We start from the raw sequence: 13,597 nt of genomic DNA, 5'->3' as shown, positions 1-13,597 counted from the left end.
CTCAGTCCTATGAGTCTGCCACCCTTCCACACGTTTCAGATGCCAATTGTATGTAGTAGTCCCCCAGGTTACCCACAACTTCCGTCCAACTTGGCTACACATTGGAGGTTCCCATGACCTCCTCTCCTTAAGATCTGATTATTTGCCAGAATAGCTCACAGAATTCATGCTTATCAGTTTGTTAAATGATATGATAAAAGATACACATAAACTTATGAAGAAGAGACACATGGGTTGAGGTCTAGGAATGCCCCAGGCACAAGAGCTTCTCTCCTTGTGGAGTTGGAGAGTGTTGTCCTTGTAGTACATAAATGTGTTCACCAACTTAAAAGCTCTTTGAACCCCATACTACCGGGATTTTTATAGAGGATGCCTCATGTAAATATGATCAATTATTAACTCTATTTCTAGCCCATTTTCTTCTCTGAGGAAGTGGGGTGTGACTGAAAATTTCAAGCTTGGTCTTTCTTATGGCTTGGTCTTTCTGGGCACCAGCCCCCATTCAGGAATAATCCGGGACCCACTCAAAGTTACCTCATCAGAACAAAAGATGCTCCTAGTGTTCTTGTCACTTAGAAATTTACAAGCATTTTAGGAGCCATGGGTCAGAGACTGGAGACGAAGACCAAATATATATTTTATTATAAATTATAATACCATAGATGCCTTAATAAATGAATGAATCTGTCATATTTCCTCTTCCTCTTTTCTCACTTCTGGATTTGGAACCCAATTATTTGTTGCTTAGATTGTTTCACAGGCCACCTAAGACCTCTCTTTCTCTCTCTCTCCCACAGACCTCCAGCCTGCTGATAGTCATCTTCCTTATAAACAGTGCTGATCACAATGCTTCCTAGTTCATTGCCTAGGACATAGGAGACAAACTTTTAAACTTGCATTCAAGTCTCTATATCAGGGATCAGCCAACTCTTTTTGTAAAAAACTAGAGAGTAAATATTTTCAGCTTTGTGAGCATGCAATCTCTGTCACATCTCCTCAATTCTGCTGCTATAGCACAGGAGCAGCCACAGACAATACATGAATGGGTATAGCTGTGTTCTATTAAAGCAGGTGGCAGCCAAGTCTGACCCATGGATGGTAGGTTGTCGACCATTGCTTGGTCATAGCCTATTCCACTTTATCTAGCATCACACCCTTTCCTATAATATACCATTCACAAAAATAGATTCTAGAACTAAAGGGCTAAATGAATAAATCTGAAATATTAGAGCTAGATGAGGGTATATAAATTACTTGAATCATAGAAGATCTTAAACACAGTGCAAAAACCATGAAGAAAAAGATTAATTTATTTTACTTACTCAAAATTTTTTAATTTTATATGAAAAAAAGACACTGTAAACAGTTTCCAAAAAAGCAACAATGTGGGAGAAAATATATGTAGCTTACATAACAGAATATAAAATAAAATAGAATACTTAATAGAATATAAAAACCTCCCCCAAGTTAGTAAGAAGACCAACAAATCAATGGAAAGGTAAATTGAAGACATTAATAAGGAATTCATGACATAAAATATGCTTAGTTTCATAGTAATCAAGAAGGAGGCATATAAGATGAGATATCATCTTACAAATCAAACTAGTAAAATGTAAAAAGATTGATAACATCCAGTGTTTGCAAGGTGGTGGAGATGTAAACTGGTACAGCCCATATGGAGTATCTTTTACCAATATTCATTAATCTTTTCAATGGCAATCCCCTAACACCTAACAATTAATTCCACAGTTGTATATCTCCCAAGAGAAATGTTTAAAAACATGCACAAAGAAACATAAAAAGGATACAACAGCCAAAAACTGAAAACAAATGCCCATTAGTAAAATAGGGTTAGATAAACTGTGGTACAGCCATACTCTGAAATAATCTATAGTAGATTAAATGAACGAGGCAGATCTATGTGTACTGTCATAGAACTATCTCTAAGATGAAGTATTTTTTTAAAAAAAATATTTTAGAATAATATCAACCATATAATAACATTCATGTATTTTTTATTAAAATGTGAAAAAATTTATCAATGTGTATATCTATCTATCTATTTATTTATATATATATATATATATATATATATATATATATATATATATAGGATCATAGATGGTTGTAACACCAGGTAATGGCTACAGTAGGAACAGAAATTTGGTGGGAAGTTAAGGAGCTTTTTGCATTATTTATGGAATTTGAATCTTTCTTTCTCAAGGCAGAAATTTTGTACAACTATTTTTTTAATGAGCAATGAATTTTATTTTAAAGCAGATGATTTAAACTAAAAATATTGGCCTCGAAGACATGATTCTATTAACTAATTTGTGATTTTGGACCTCAAGTTTTCTCCTCTGTAAAATGGTCAATAAAATACCTTCTTTCATGGCTTTTATAAGGAGCCCATGAAATGTTACAAGTGTTATCCAAATAAAACATATCATTATTGCCACTTGGATTCCTCAGGGAACTAAAACTGGGTTTGACATTCAGACCATCAGCAGAAGCTTTTTTATGCCCAGAGAAGGATCAGTGGGCAGATGAAGAGGCACAATGAGGAAATGAAGTTTGCTTAGGAAAATCCAGCTGAGAAATGGTGAAACTGAGGTCCTTTGACTCTCAAGCCACATGAAGAGGGAAGTAGTAGAAATAAGGTCTTCTCAGCAAAACCTCTAGAGAGCGGAAAAAATTCCCAAAGTCTCCTCCTAATTGGGTTTAGGAGGGGATCGTTTCTATGTTCTTGCCTGAAAAGGAGAATAAATTTTAGATATTGAATTTGGATTTTGTACGGGTGCTCATAGAACTCTGAGCCAGAAGCCTGCTTTAAATAAATTGAATAAACAGCCGTTGATGGTATCGGCTATGTTTACCTTGACCTTTCTTCCCTCCTGACCCTTTCCATTTCTCTCTGGCTGTTCTGTGTGCATCTTGCCAACAGAGAATGATCCTTCCCTAGAGAGCCAATTGATTTGAGAAAAGCCAGTTTTAGTGTCTATATTCACACAAAAGTAGACATTTTTTAAATTTTTTTTATTCTTTTCTTTTTCTTCTTTTTTAACTGATTACCATTACTGCAAAAAAAAAAGTGATTGATTTTTTTTTTGCTAGAAAAGGGGGTTTAACTTAGTCTATATTTAATCTTCAGAGCACTTTTTCTATACACACTAATGATTTTTGACCAACCCATGATTTTCTAGTATTTCTAACCAGAAAAACATGGATACATGGAATTACATGTATCTTCTTTACAACCTGCCTCATTCAACCAAGTCAGGGCTGGGCAGCACTAAGCTCTGAGGAGAGAATGATTCCTGGGAGACTTGCTGACTAGCAGGGAGACCAACCCAAAATTCACATGGCAATAGTATGATCTGTACCATGATGCTGTTGTGTACAAGTTCCAGACCCTGCTTGCTTAGGAAAATATCTCAGAGGAGGGGACATTTCAAGTGACTCACAAAACATCCAAGGATATTTGTTTGGCAGAAAGATGTGGTATAAATTGGGGCTTGGCAAGAGACAAGTCAGAGAAGGATAGAGTCTCTGACATAAATATCTTTATATGCTGGTCAGGAGTTTAAACTTAATCCTAGAGACCATGGGGTAGCACTGAAGAATTTTCAACTACAAAAATAGCATGTTGCTAAATATATTATAGAAAAATTATTCTGGCCGTGATGTCAAGAACAATGAAATGGGCCAAGGCTGAATAGATAGCAGCAATGGTCCAGGCAAGAGGTGTTGAAGACCTAAACTAAGGCAGTGCTTGGGAGGATGGAGCAAAGCAAAACGGTTCAAAAATATTTAGGAATTAGAATCAGTGGGCTCCAATGACTGGATGAGAGAAATGCATTATAAATATATATGTAAGGGATGTATCCACAGGAAATAAGCCACACTCAAAAGGGTTCTCTTGAGAATTTAATGCAAGCACCATTTACAAAGTTGTAGTTAGAGTAAAGGAAGCTGACAGGGACTAGCAACCACAGAAAGCCATTAGCACACACAGGCCTGAAGGAACAGGATTACTGGAGCTCAGTGAGAGCTAGAGCCATCAGAGAGCCACCCAACAGGACCTGAACATTGGTTGGGCAGGGAGGGAGCAGGGGAGAGAGAGTGCAATGGGAAATAACATCCCGCCTCTCTCTCCTTCTGCCTTCCTATCTCCTGCCAGTGCCTCCTATTGGCTAAGACAGCAGAGGTCAGCCTTTCTGGGCACAGAGTAGGGCAGGGATAGAGGGACAAGAAATGGGGGGGGGGGGGAGGGTAAATGGAGACAAACCAGCATGATGGGAACTCCTTTAATTGCAAGTGAAAGAAAGCCACTTAAACTGGCTTAGGCCACAATTAAAGTAGAGTAGGGGAAGAGGCAGTTCACTGACTCATATAACTGGAAAGACCATGTGAATTCAAAGCCTTATAACAATGTCATCAATACTTCTCTTTCTCCTTATCGACTCCATTTTCTCCCTCAATGTCAGCTATGTTCTCCCAGAACTTTTCAAATGGTAGTGAGTCTGACTACCCCACCTCTCAGGTCACAGACCGAGAGCTCGTATTCCCAGAAAAGAGCAGAGACTCCTTCTTCTCTAATTCGGAAAGGCCCTGGCAAGGGTCCAATTGCCTGGCCTGAGTCACATGCACTGGTGTGCTGAAGCCAGATAGTAGTACCAGCTCCCAACTCAATATATAGATTGGTAGCTTGACTTTGGCCATGGTGGGAGTATTTATGACATGGAAATCAGCAAATGTTATAAATAAGAGCTCTTTTTAACACTGCTGTTAAATATTTACCAGCACACCACTGACTCACGGGCTATCACTCTATGCCAGGAAATGCTGTGCCATGATAGGTTCAGGCTGGATCCTACGCCAACCCATCTTGAGCAGCCCCCTAAGAACTTCATGGTGTAGACGAGGGTCTCCAGAAGAAGGGTCGTCGCTGTTATAATAAGTGGAGAAGAGATGTTTGGCTGAAAAATAAAAGCTCATTACAGAGGATGAGGAAGAGGGAAACAACTAAGCTAATGTCCCAGATCTTGGAGAAATAGATGGATTATGAGGTGGTGAGTAGAGGTCTGGAGAGGAATGAGGAGTGAGCTCAAATATAAACAGGATGAATATAAATTGCCTGAACACCTATTATCATGAGGAAGGCAAGATTTTGTCCCTCAAGAAACATATACTCTATGGGGTGGCTCCATAGTGCAGCTGTTAGCACGTCTGCTTTACTCACAGAAGGTCCTGGGTTCGTGACCCAGGTGGAGCCACAGACCATACCCTGGGTGTGCCACTCTCCCCCACCTCAGTGCGTGGCCCCCCTACCCAGGTGCACACTGAGAGCGTGGGGGAGGAGATGCCCCATCCTGCCTTCAGAGATCCAGTTCTTAAGGTGAAAATGACAACATCCATAGGTCAGGGGTCAAGGATGCAGGGTGGGGGTGGGAGGTGGGGGTGAGGGGGGGGTGGATGTGGAAGAGGGTATGTGGGATTAAAGAGGGGTAAAAAAGAAACATATACTCTATTAAGACAGGTAATTAATAAAGTATGAAAACCTGTCTTACAAGGCCAAATGTAAGTGCCACCAAAGGACACAAACTACATATCTGGAATTCTCTCTTGCTGCTTCACATTGTGGTTTCCTGAACTGTCCCAGCTCTTTGTCCTACTGGAAAGGTGCAGAGTCTATAAAGGAATTCCACAGATACCTCACCTGCTCAGAACAGGTGAGCAGAAGGGAAGCAATGATATAGGGCTGTGATGCACTAAGTGAGAACTTAGAACTTCCGTCTTGATGAATGTAATAGAAAAACAAGGCAAATTAGACATGGCTGTTTATGTGATCTATAGGAAGGAAGATTCATTCTCCTGGAGTCTGGAAATCAGGATTCAAGTCCCAAGTCTTCTGCTTGGAGGCTTGCAGCTGTGCTTCCAAGAATTGTTGGAGGGTGTGATAGCAGGACTGTTGGGTAAGCAGAATGATGGCCTCCAAAGATGTCCATGTGCAAACTCCTGGACCTATGAATGCATTACCTTATATGGCAAAAGGAATCTTGCAGATATGGTTAAGGTAAGAACCTTGAGAGAGGGATATTATCCTGGTTGATCCCCGTGAGCCAAATGTAATCACAAGTGTTCACATAAGTGAAAGAGGAAAGGAGGAGGATCAGAGAAGGAATGATATAATTTTTTTTACTAGGGGCCACAAACTAAGAAATGTGGGCTTTCTAGAAGAAGCTTTTAGAAGCTGAAAAAGGCAAGAAACAGATTTTTCCCCTGGGGTCTCCAGAAAGAGCTCAGCCCTGCTGACACCTTGGTTTTAGTCTTGTGAGACCCATTTTGGACCTCTGACCTCCGGAACTGTAAGATAATAAATCTGCATTGTTTTAAGCGACTAAGTTTGTAGCAATTTTTTATAGCAACAAGAAGCAACAAATACAACTTCTGAAGACATCTGGGAAACTGTGGCACTGTGCCTGGACAAGGATGTTGAGATGGGGAGGCCAAAGCTGATAATGAGTGCTGAGTTCATGCCAGAGTTAGTGAACTGTACGTTGGCCTATGGTCATGCTGCATGTTGTGCTTCTCTGAAATTGATGAGGAATTTCTATGAAATGTGAGATTGAGTAATTTGTATGTAATGCTGGACTAGAAGGGGTCAAGGGCACTTCCCTAAGAGCTATTTACCTTTACACACTGAATGTCATCATCCACAACTGTGCGTGTCGTGGTCTAGAAGCTTGCACCTCTAACTGCCCTCAGAAATACTGTTATTCTTTCTGATGTGTTCCTCAACTATATAGATTCTCTTCTGCAACCTTTAGAGAAGTAAACGCTGAGCAATTCACCCAAGCAGTGACTATATCTGGCCTTTAACACATGTGTCTGTCAATACATTGATGGTGCAGTAGGTAGGTAGCTTAATCTGAAGGATAGTAATCAGAGGTCTTAAACGTGTTTGTTATGACCTTGGGCTCATCTGCTGAGCTCATGTATGTTTCAGGTAGAGGTTTCAGAATGCAGATTTCACCCTATTTTAAATAAATATTTCTTTAATGGTCTTTATTCATTCTGCTACTTCCTTGTAGCAAGCCTCATTTTTTATAGATTGGCAATTCATATGTTCCTCTAAAGTTAAGTGGGTTAGCATGGTGTAAATATTCCCACCATAGTCAATGTCAGGCTATCAACATAATGTTAATGAATCCAGAATTGGGGAGAGATGTGCACAGTCAGCCCTCACAAACTGGTTAGAGCTGGTTCCAACATACCGCCGCTTATCTTTGCCCCTTACTTCGACTTTCTGATTAGGAGAAAGGGCACCCCAACAGAAGCATGGTTGGGATACTCATGGAGCACTAAGGGCTTTACATTTTAAAAAAGTAATTCTCACAGCAACTCTGTGTAGAAGGTAGAACTGAGGAGACTGATGCATGGATGAAGTAACCAGTCCAAGCTAATAGTTTATGAGATGAACTTAATTTGTCTCAGTGTCCATAATCCTAAAAACTACACCAAAGTATTCTCTAAAACTGCACTGTCTAATATAGTAGCCACTAGCCCATTAGCTATTTAGATTAAAATTAAATAAAATTAAATTTTTATTTCTTCTTTCATATTAGACACATTTCAAGTGCTCAATAGTCACATGCCGCTAGTGGTTACTGTATAGGACAATATAGATATAACACATTACCATTATTACGGAAAGTTTCATAGAAAGTGCTGCTCTAAATAGAATTCCAGAAAGAAATAAGTTAGACAGACATATTTGCTTGGAAACAGTGGATTTAATAGCCTTTGTTGACTGCTGTAACATAAAAACTCAAATACACAGTTTCATGTATCTTCTACTCTGAGATAAGCAAATCCATTCACTTACTCATTCAGTCAACATACATTAACTGAGCACCTACTATGTTTCAAGACATGTGCTAGGTTCTAGGGATAGAAAGATGAATAAAGGAACACAGCTCCTGTACTCCAGGAGCTTACAATCTGACGGAGGAGGCAGACAAGTGAAAAGGCAATTATAATGCTGTGAGGAAGAGTTATGGTATGGGAGGGGGCATGTTTAAGAGTAATACGAGGGACTCAGATTGGCAGCCAGCTGAATCTAAGATATTCAGAGAAGGCTTCACAAACTGGGGTGATTTCCAAACTGAATGTTGAAAGATGAATAAGAGTTGGCAGGTATGAGATATTTTAGATAGAAAACTCAAAGAGAGGTATGGGATAACATGGGTCACTCAGGCACCTGTGAATAGGTGAGTTTGACTGAAGTCTAGGGTGCAATAGAAGCAGAAGTCAGGTGTTCTCAAGTGGTATGCTGAGGAGGGACAAATGTAGGAGAAGGGAGAAAGGAGAGAAGAAGAGTTTTATTTTGGACATGCCAAGTTTGATGTGCCTGTAGAATGTTCAAGAGGGTATGTGGAGGTGGAGCTCAAGAGCACAGTTGGGGAACAGAGATTTAAAAATATAAGACTCAAGGTGGTGAACAAAGGGCCTGCTGAGCTCATGCAGGAAATGTGTGCAGACTGAGATAAGGATAAACCAAGAGTGACCAGAATGAAAGAAACCAACTACGAGAAATTCCAACATACCAAGGACATGTAGAGAAACAGGAATAGAGAAGAGGATGAAGAAACCACATCAGGGGATCATCACAAGGAAATGGTGTTCCAGAAATCAAGAGCTGGGAGTGTTGACTGATGCAGAGATGCCAAATAATATAAAGGCTGAAAAGTATTCACTAGAGGTGACCTTGGTAAGAGCTATTTTTGTGGAGTTCAGGAAGACAGACTGCAGTGGAGAAAAGATAATAATGATGAGAGTCGAATCATTTAAAAAATGCTCAACTGTGAAGATTGTGAATGAAGAGTCCCCAGCATGTTTATCGATTGCATTGAAGAAGCCAGTGGACACTAAATGCCAAGGATCCAGGGCTGAGGAGGAGTAATAGGTGAAGCAAGCCCTAAGGACATAAGAGGGGGAAGGGGTTCAGAGCACAGGTGGGGAATTTAGCTTTGGAGAAGGAGAAGTGCTCCTGTTCCACTGATGTGAGAAGGAGGGGAGGGAAGGATGGGTGTAGACATGACATGTGTGGATGTCCTGAGGGAATCCCATCTTCTGGCCTCTGTTTTCTCCGTGAAGCAGGAGGTGAGGTTCTGCTGGAAGCAGGACTTGAGGACAGTAGTGAAGGCAGGAGTGAAATACCTACTGGGCAAAAGGAGAAGAGAGTCCATGAGTGACACATGAAGTACTTCCAGGCCGCACCCAAAAGCCAGCTGAGGAGAGGAGGAGTCCGTGGAGACACCTCTGCTCAGAAAGGCAACCTTTTCCCTGGCTATGTTAAGCATTTTCAGGTACAGTAGGGGGAAAACAAGACAGATGAATTAACTCAGGGTTGGGACTCTATGTGGCAGGAAAGAAAAATGTGCAAAAAGGAAGGAGGGTGCTAATGAACTGGATAATCTGGAAGGAGGTGAAGACAGGAGGAAGGTGAAACAGCAGAGTATACATGACATCGTATAGTAATTTGGGGTAGAGAAAGAGACAGAAAAAGCTGGAAACGTAGGAAGCAATGACTAGAGTTAAACATTAAAAATGGAGAAATTACGAGTAATGACAGTATCCAGGGTGTGGCCGGGAGAGAGAATTAATGGAAAAAAATAGAAAGATGCCTAGAATTGAGTAAATTAAGAATCTGTGAAGCAAGAGGTTTAGATGATTTGTGTAAGTGGACATGGGAGATGCAAAATTTGAGGAAGGGATGAAAAATAAGATCCTGAATGTGGGAGAATGACCAGACAACAGTGACATAGATAGAAAGAAAGCTTAGGGGAAAGTTTTGTATGAAGGTAGAAGAGCAATAATTTGAATGTGCCAGATGGATCCCTGAGAGAATGCTGTTGCTATCTCTAAGCCTGTAGTACAGGGACTCGGAAGAACTGTTGATCTTCCTGTGAAAGCTTCTGGAGAAGCAGGTATCCTCAAAGAAGAGCCAGAATCCACATACAAGTATTCTGCAAAGAATTGGCACCTTTGCAAAGTTTTTGAACAAAGTTTTTGGCACTCTTGCAGAGAACTTTGGACATGGTCAGAGGGAGGCAGTGTGTTATGCTGAGGATTAAATGGTAGGGATCAAGAAACTAACACTTTAGACAGAGATGACAGATCTAGGGCTTAGTGGGATTACTTGACTTCAAGATGTTAGCTAGAGCTCTGGGGTCAAAGATGGCCCCAGGTGGTGCAGATTTTGTAATACCTCACATAAAGGGCTTTGATCTAGGACCTCCCACTAAACCATTAATGAGAAATTTGGGATCCCAGAAGATAATGGGACAACAGGACAACTAGTTTGGTTGATTCTCAAGTCTCTCACTTTTGGATGGAAACTAAGTAACCTCCCATAAAATGAAAGCCAGTTGGTCACATCCCTGAAGAGATCATAGCCTCAGTGTGCAGAGTCCAGATTATATGTTCCTTCTGATAAGAAGAGCAGGAGCTGAAGGTCATGAACAGTGAAAGAAATTGAGCAAGGCAAGTCATAATTATCCATTACTAAGTAAAGAGATTTACTGGGGCCAGTGATAAAGTCAAAGCGGATAAAGACTACTCAGGCACAAGTAATCAAATAAAACACAAAGGCCAATTCTGCTGGACCTGTGATCATCAGGTATGTATGTTCCTGAGTTCCTCTCTCAGCTTCACCCTGAAAAGACATCTTCAAACCTAGTAGGCCACTAATCAGAAAAAATCAGATATTGTCACAAGGAATCACAAGGAATCACACAGCTTGGTGGTGAGGGTGGGGAAAAGAGATATTCCTCCCTGTTCTAAAAATAATTTCAGAGTAATACTTGGGACCCAGACTTGAAACTGAAGCCTCAAGTGGTTTGGGCAAAGCCCCCACCTCTGCCTGTGTATGCACCATTATGAAAAGATTTCAGTTGTTTAAGTAGAAGCTAACTGGTCCAAACACAGCCCCTTCTTTATAACGCCATGCTTACCTGAGGAAACTGGACATCACCCATCCTAGTCAGCCAAATCCTGAATATTCCTCACCATGGATAAGACCAGCAGACCCAGAGACACTTATACATATGGGTAAGCAGCCACCTGAGACTCCAGGCACCTGCCACCCTCAGCTCAGAAGTCATTCCGTTCATGATATTCCCTACTGCATGCACACACACACACACGCGCGCGCGCGCGCACACACACACACACACCCCTCCCATACACATGTTCTTTACCTCACCCACTCTCTCCATATAGTTTACCATTGCATTTGTTACTACATAACACTTTAATTGTTTGTTTACATTTTGCCTTCTCAGCTACTTTGGAGCTTTATCTCTAGGGCCTACCACCCAATAAATATTTGTAGGATGAGTTGGGCTGTAGAATGAGTTAAGTTGAATTGAGTTGAGTTGAAATGAACCAAAATATGCTGGGGTACACAGGATAGTACATTCCTATAGCAACAAGGTTGAGCATTACTGTGACTTCCTCATCAACGACATCCCAAGAAACCCACTACCTCCAGAATGTCTCCCCAGCTCCCCAGCCATGATGCCCCAACACAAGGCAGATCCTCATTGCTTCTTGTGGAACAGAGGTGGTGTTGGCTCATTGCTGGGCTCGGCCATGACCTGCATGGACTGGTTGTTCAGGGCAGCCTCACGCATCTTGTGGTACATGAACTCGTTCTGGTGGAATAGACGCAGCTCCATCTCTGTCTGCACCCGCATCGCCTGTAGGACACAGACACACCATAAACAGTGATAACAGGCCCCTGGGACATGTTGGTTTCTAATTCATCTTGACCCTTATGGGAAGGGCAGACAATGGAGTAAATGACTCTCAGTCACCAAGTCAACTGTACTCCTTCAGATGACACACACACACTTATCCACAGGGGTCTAAAATGTCCTGGTAGTGGGATCAGTTTGTTAGGGAGAAGGAGTCAGACTCCTGAGAGAGTAGCTTGAAGGGTCACTCTCAGCAGAGAATTTTTGTTATTGGGAACCATCATGTAGGGACCTGAATTTGAACCCTGGTCCCTGCATTTAGGTCCCGCCTAAGATTGTGGAACTTTATGCAAGCAATTTAATCCCTTCAAGCCCTTAGTTTTCTCACGCATGAAATGAGTAAGTTTCCTTCATACTTTACAATAGGCCAGGAAGATTACAGTATGTGAAACACAAAAAAAGCCTTCACTTTCCCATATGTTCATTCAAGAAATACTTATTTAGGGCCAGGAATCATTGAGGGACTAAGGATACAGCAATGAATAAGAATGACAAATCTCTGCCTTTGACAAGCTTAATACACTAGACATAAAGTTCATCTTCTCATACATTTTATGATACCAATGTCTGTCATCTTTTCCTATACTACACTGTTTTAGGACAGCTCTTTGAACTTTGTCACTCTCAAATAAACCAGCCCTTTAAAGCACAAAGGAAACCAGCACTGTTCTAACTGCTTTCCACACATTAACTCATCAGGAGACTGAGGCCTACATATGCAATATTTGCAGTCACATAGCTGGAAAGTGGTGAAACTAGAACTCAATCCTGGCAGTCTGATTTCAGACCCCATGATCCCTAAGTCTACTCTATGTAGCACATTTTCTAATGTACATAGTTGCACATACATGTATGTGCATGCACACACACACACACACACACACACACACACACACATCGCTGTTTAGGTTTTCTCAATCCAAAATATCTCAGGATTCAAGTCTAAGCTTTGCCATCCCTTAGCTATATGACTATGGACAGCTTATTCTCCTTCCCTAAGCCTGCCTCAGTTTTCTCATATGTAAAACAAGGTGAGTGGGCTCAAGCATTTCTGAGTTCTCTTCAGGTCTGGCAGGCAATTTATGGACTTTCCAAAAGCAGAATCCAGAATTAACTCTCATCCTCAGAGAGCTCAGAGCTAGCAAGGAGGCCTAACCCTGAGATGCTACTTGCCTCTAAGTCCTTAGTGATTGGGTGGGAAGGTCCATGTGTGACCAGGAGAATGGCATAGGCTTTGCAGATCATCCCGTGCCCCACTTCAATGTTACCAGCATGCCAGTTGGTCAGCCCAGCCCTCATCACAGCCATGCCCAGTTGGGCATTATTGGGGTGGTAGAGCTTCCTGTAGGGGCATACAAAATAATCATAACACATATTCTTATATCTGCATAGTATTTGATAACTCTCAGTAGGACCCCAGCCTTCTTTCTGGAAAGGAGTAAGATTCAAAGGGAAAAAAATAACTTGAATATCCTTTTGGGGACAGAATTGTATTTTCACCTCCTTGGCACCTTCTTAACAGAGCTTCCTTTTAGCATGTTATATAGTTTTCCTACATTTTATTTATGATTAACATTCTCTCCCAATAATGAACCTTCTTGTGCCAACTTATTCATCTGACTAGAAATACAAATGCACATGCCAATGTGGACAGAGGGAACATTGGCAAAGGGAAGGCAAGGGTATAATATTTTATAATTTCTAAGCAAAAAGAGCGAATAACTTTTTTTTTTCTTTTTTTTTTAGGTAAGGCAACCCTTAGTTGACCTTACAGA

At 41.1% G+C, this 13,597-nt stretch overlaps 1 protein-coding gene across 3 annotated transcripts in view; it reads right to left on the bottom strand.

Moving 5' to 3' along the window:
• Positions 1 to 5,492: 5,492 nt before the first annotated feature.
• Positions 5,493 to 13,597, bottom strand: part of SMYD1 (SET and MYND domain containing 1) — a 61,935-nt gene continuing 53,830 nt past the window's right edge. For 2 of the 3 annotated variants that reach the window (XM_016136335.2, XM_016136344.2), the window contains 2 exons: positions 12,996 to 13,164; positions 5,493 to 11,765 (listed from right to left, as the gene is read on the bottom strand). In XM_016136335.2, coding sequence (XP_015991821.1) covers positions 11,607 to 11,765; positions 12,996 to 13,164 — 328 coding nt within the window. In that variant the 3' untranslated portion in view covers positions 5,493 to 11,606. The remainder of the gene's footprint in view (positions 11,766 to 12,995; positions 13,165 to 13,597) is intronic. The other variant, XM_016136353.2, reaches the window with a different exon arrangement.

The sequence above is a fragment of the Rousettus aegyptiacus genome, unplaced genomic scaffold (genome assembly GCF_014176215.1).
Source record: "Rousettus aegyptiacus isolate mRouAeg1 unplaced genomic scaffold, mRouAeg1.p scaffold_m13_p_7, whole genome shotgun sequence".
Taxonomy (NCBI): domain Eukaryota; kingdom Metazoa; phylum Chordata; class Mammalia; order Chiroptera; family Pteropodidae; genus Rousettus; species Rousettus aegyptiacus.
This window is presented reverse-complemented; position numbering and strand designations above follow the sequence as displayed.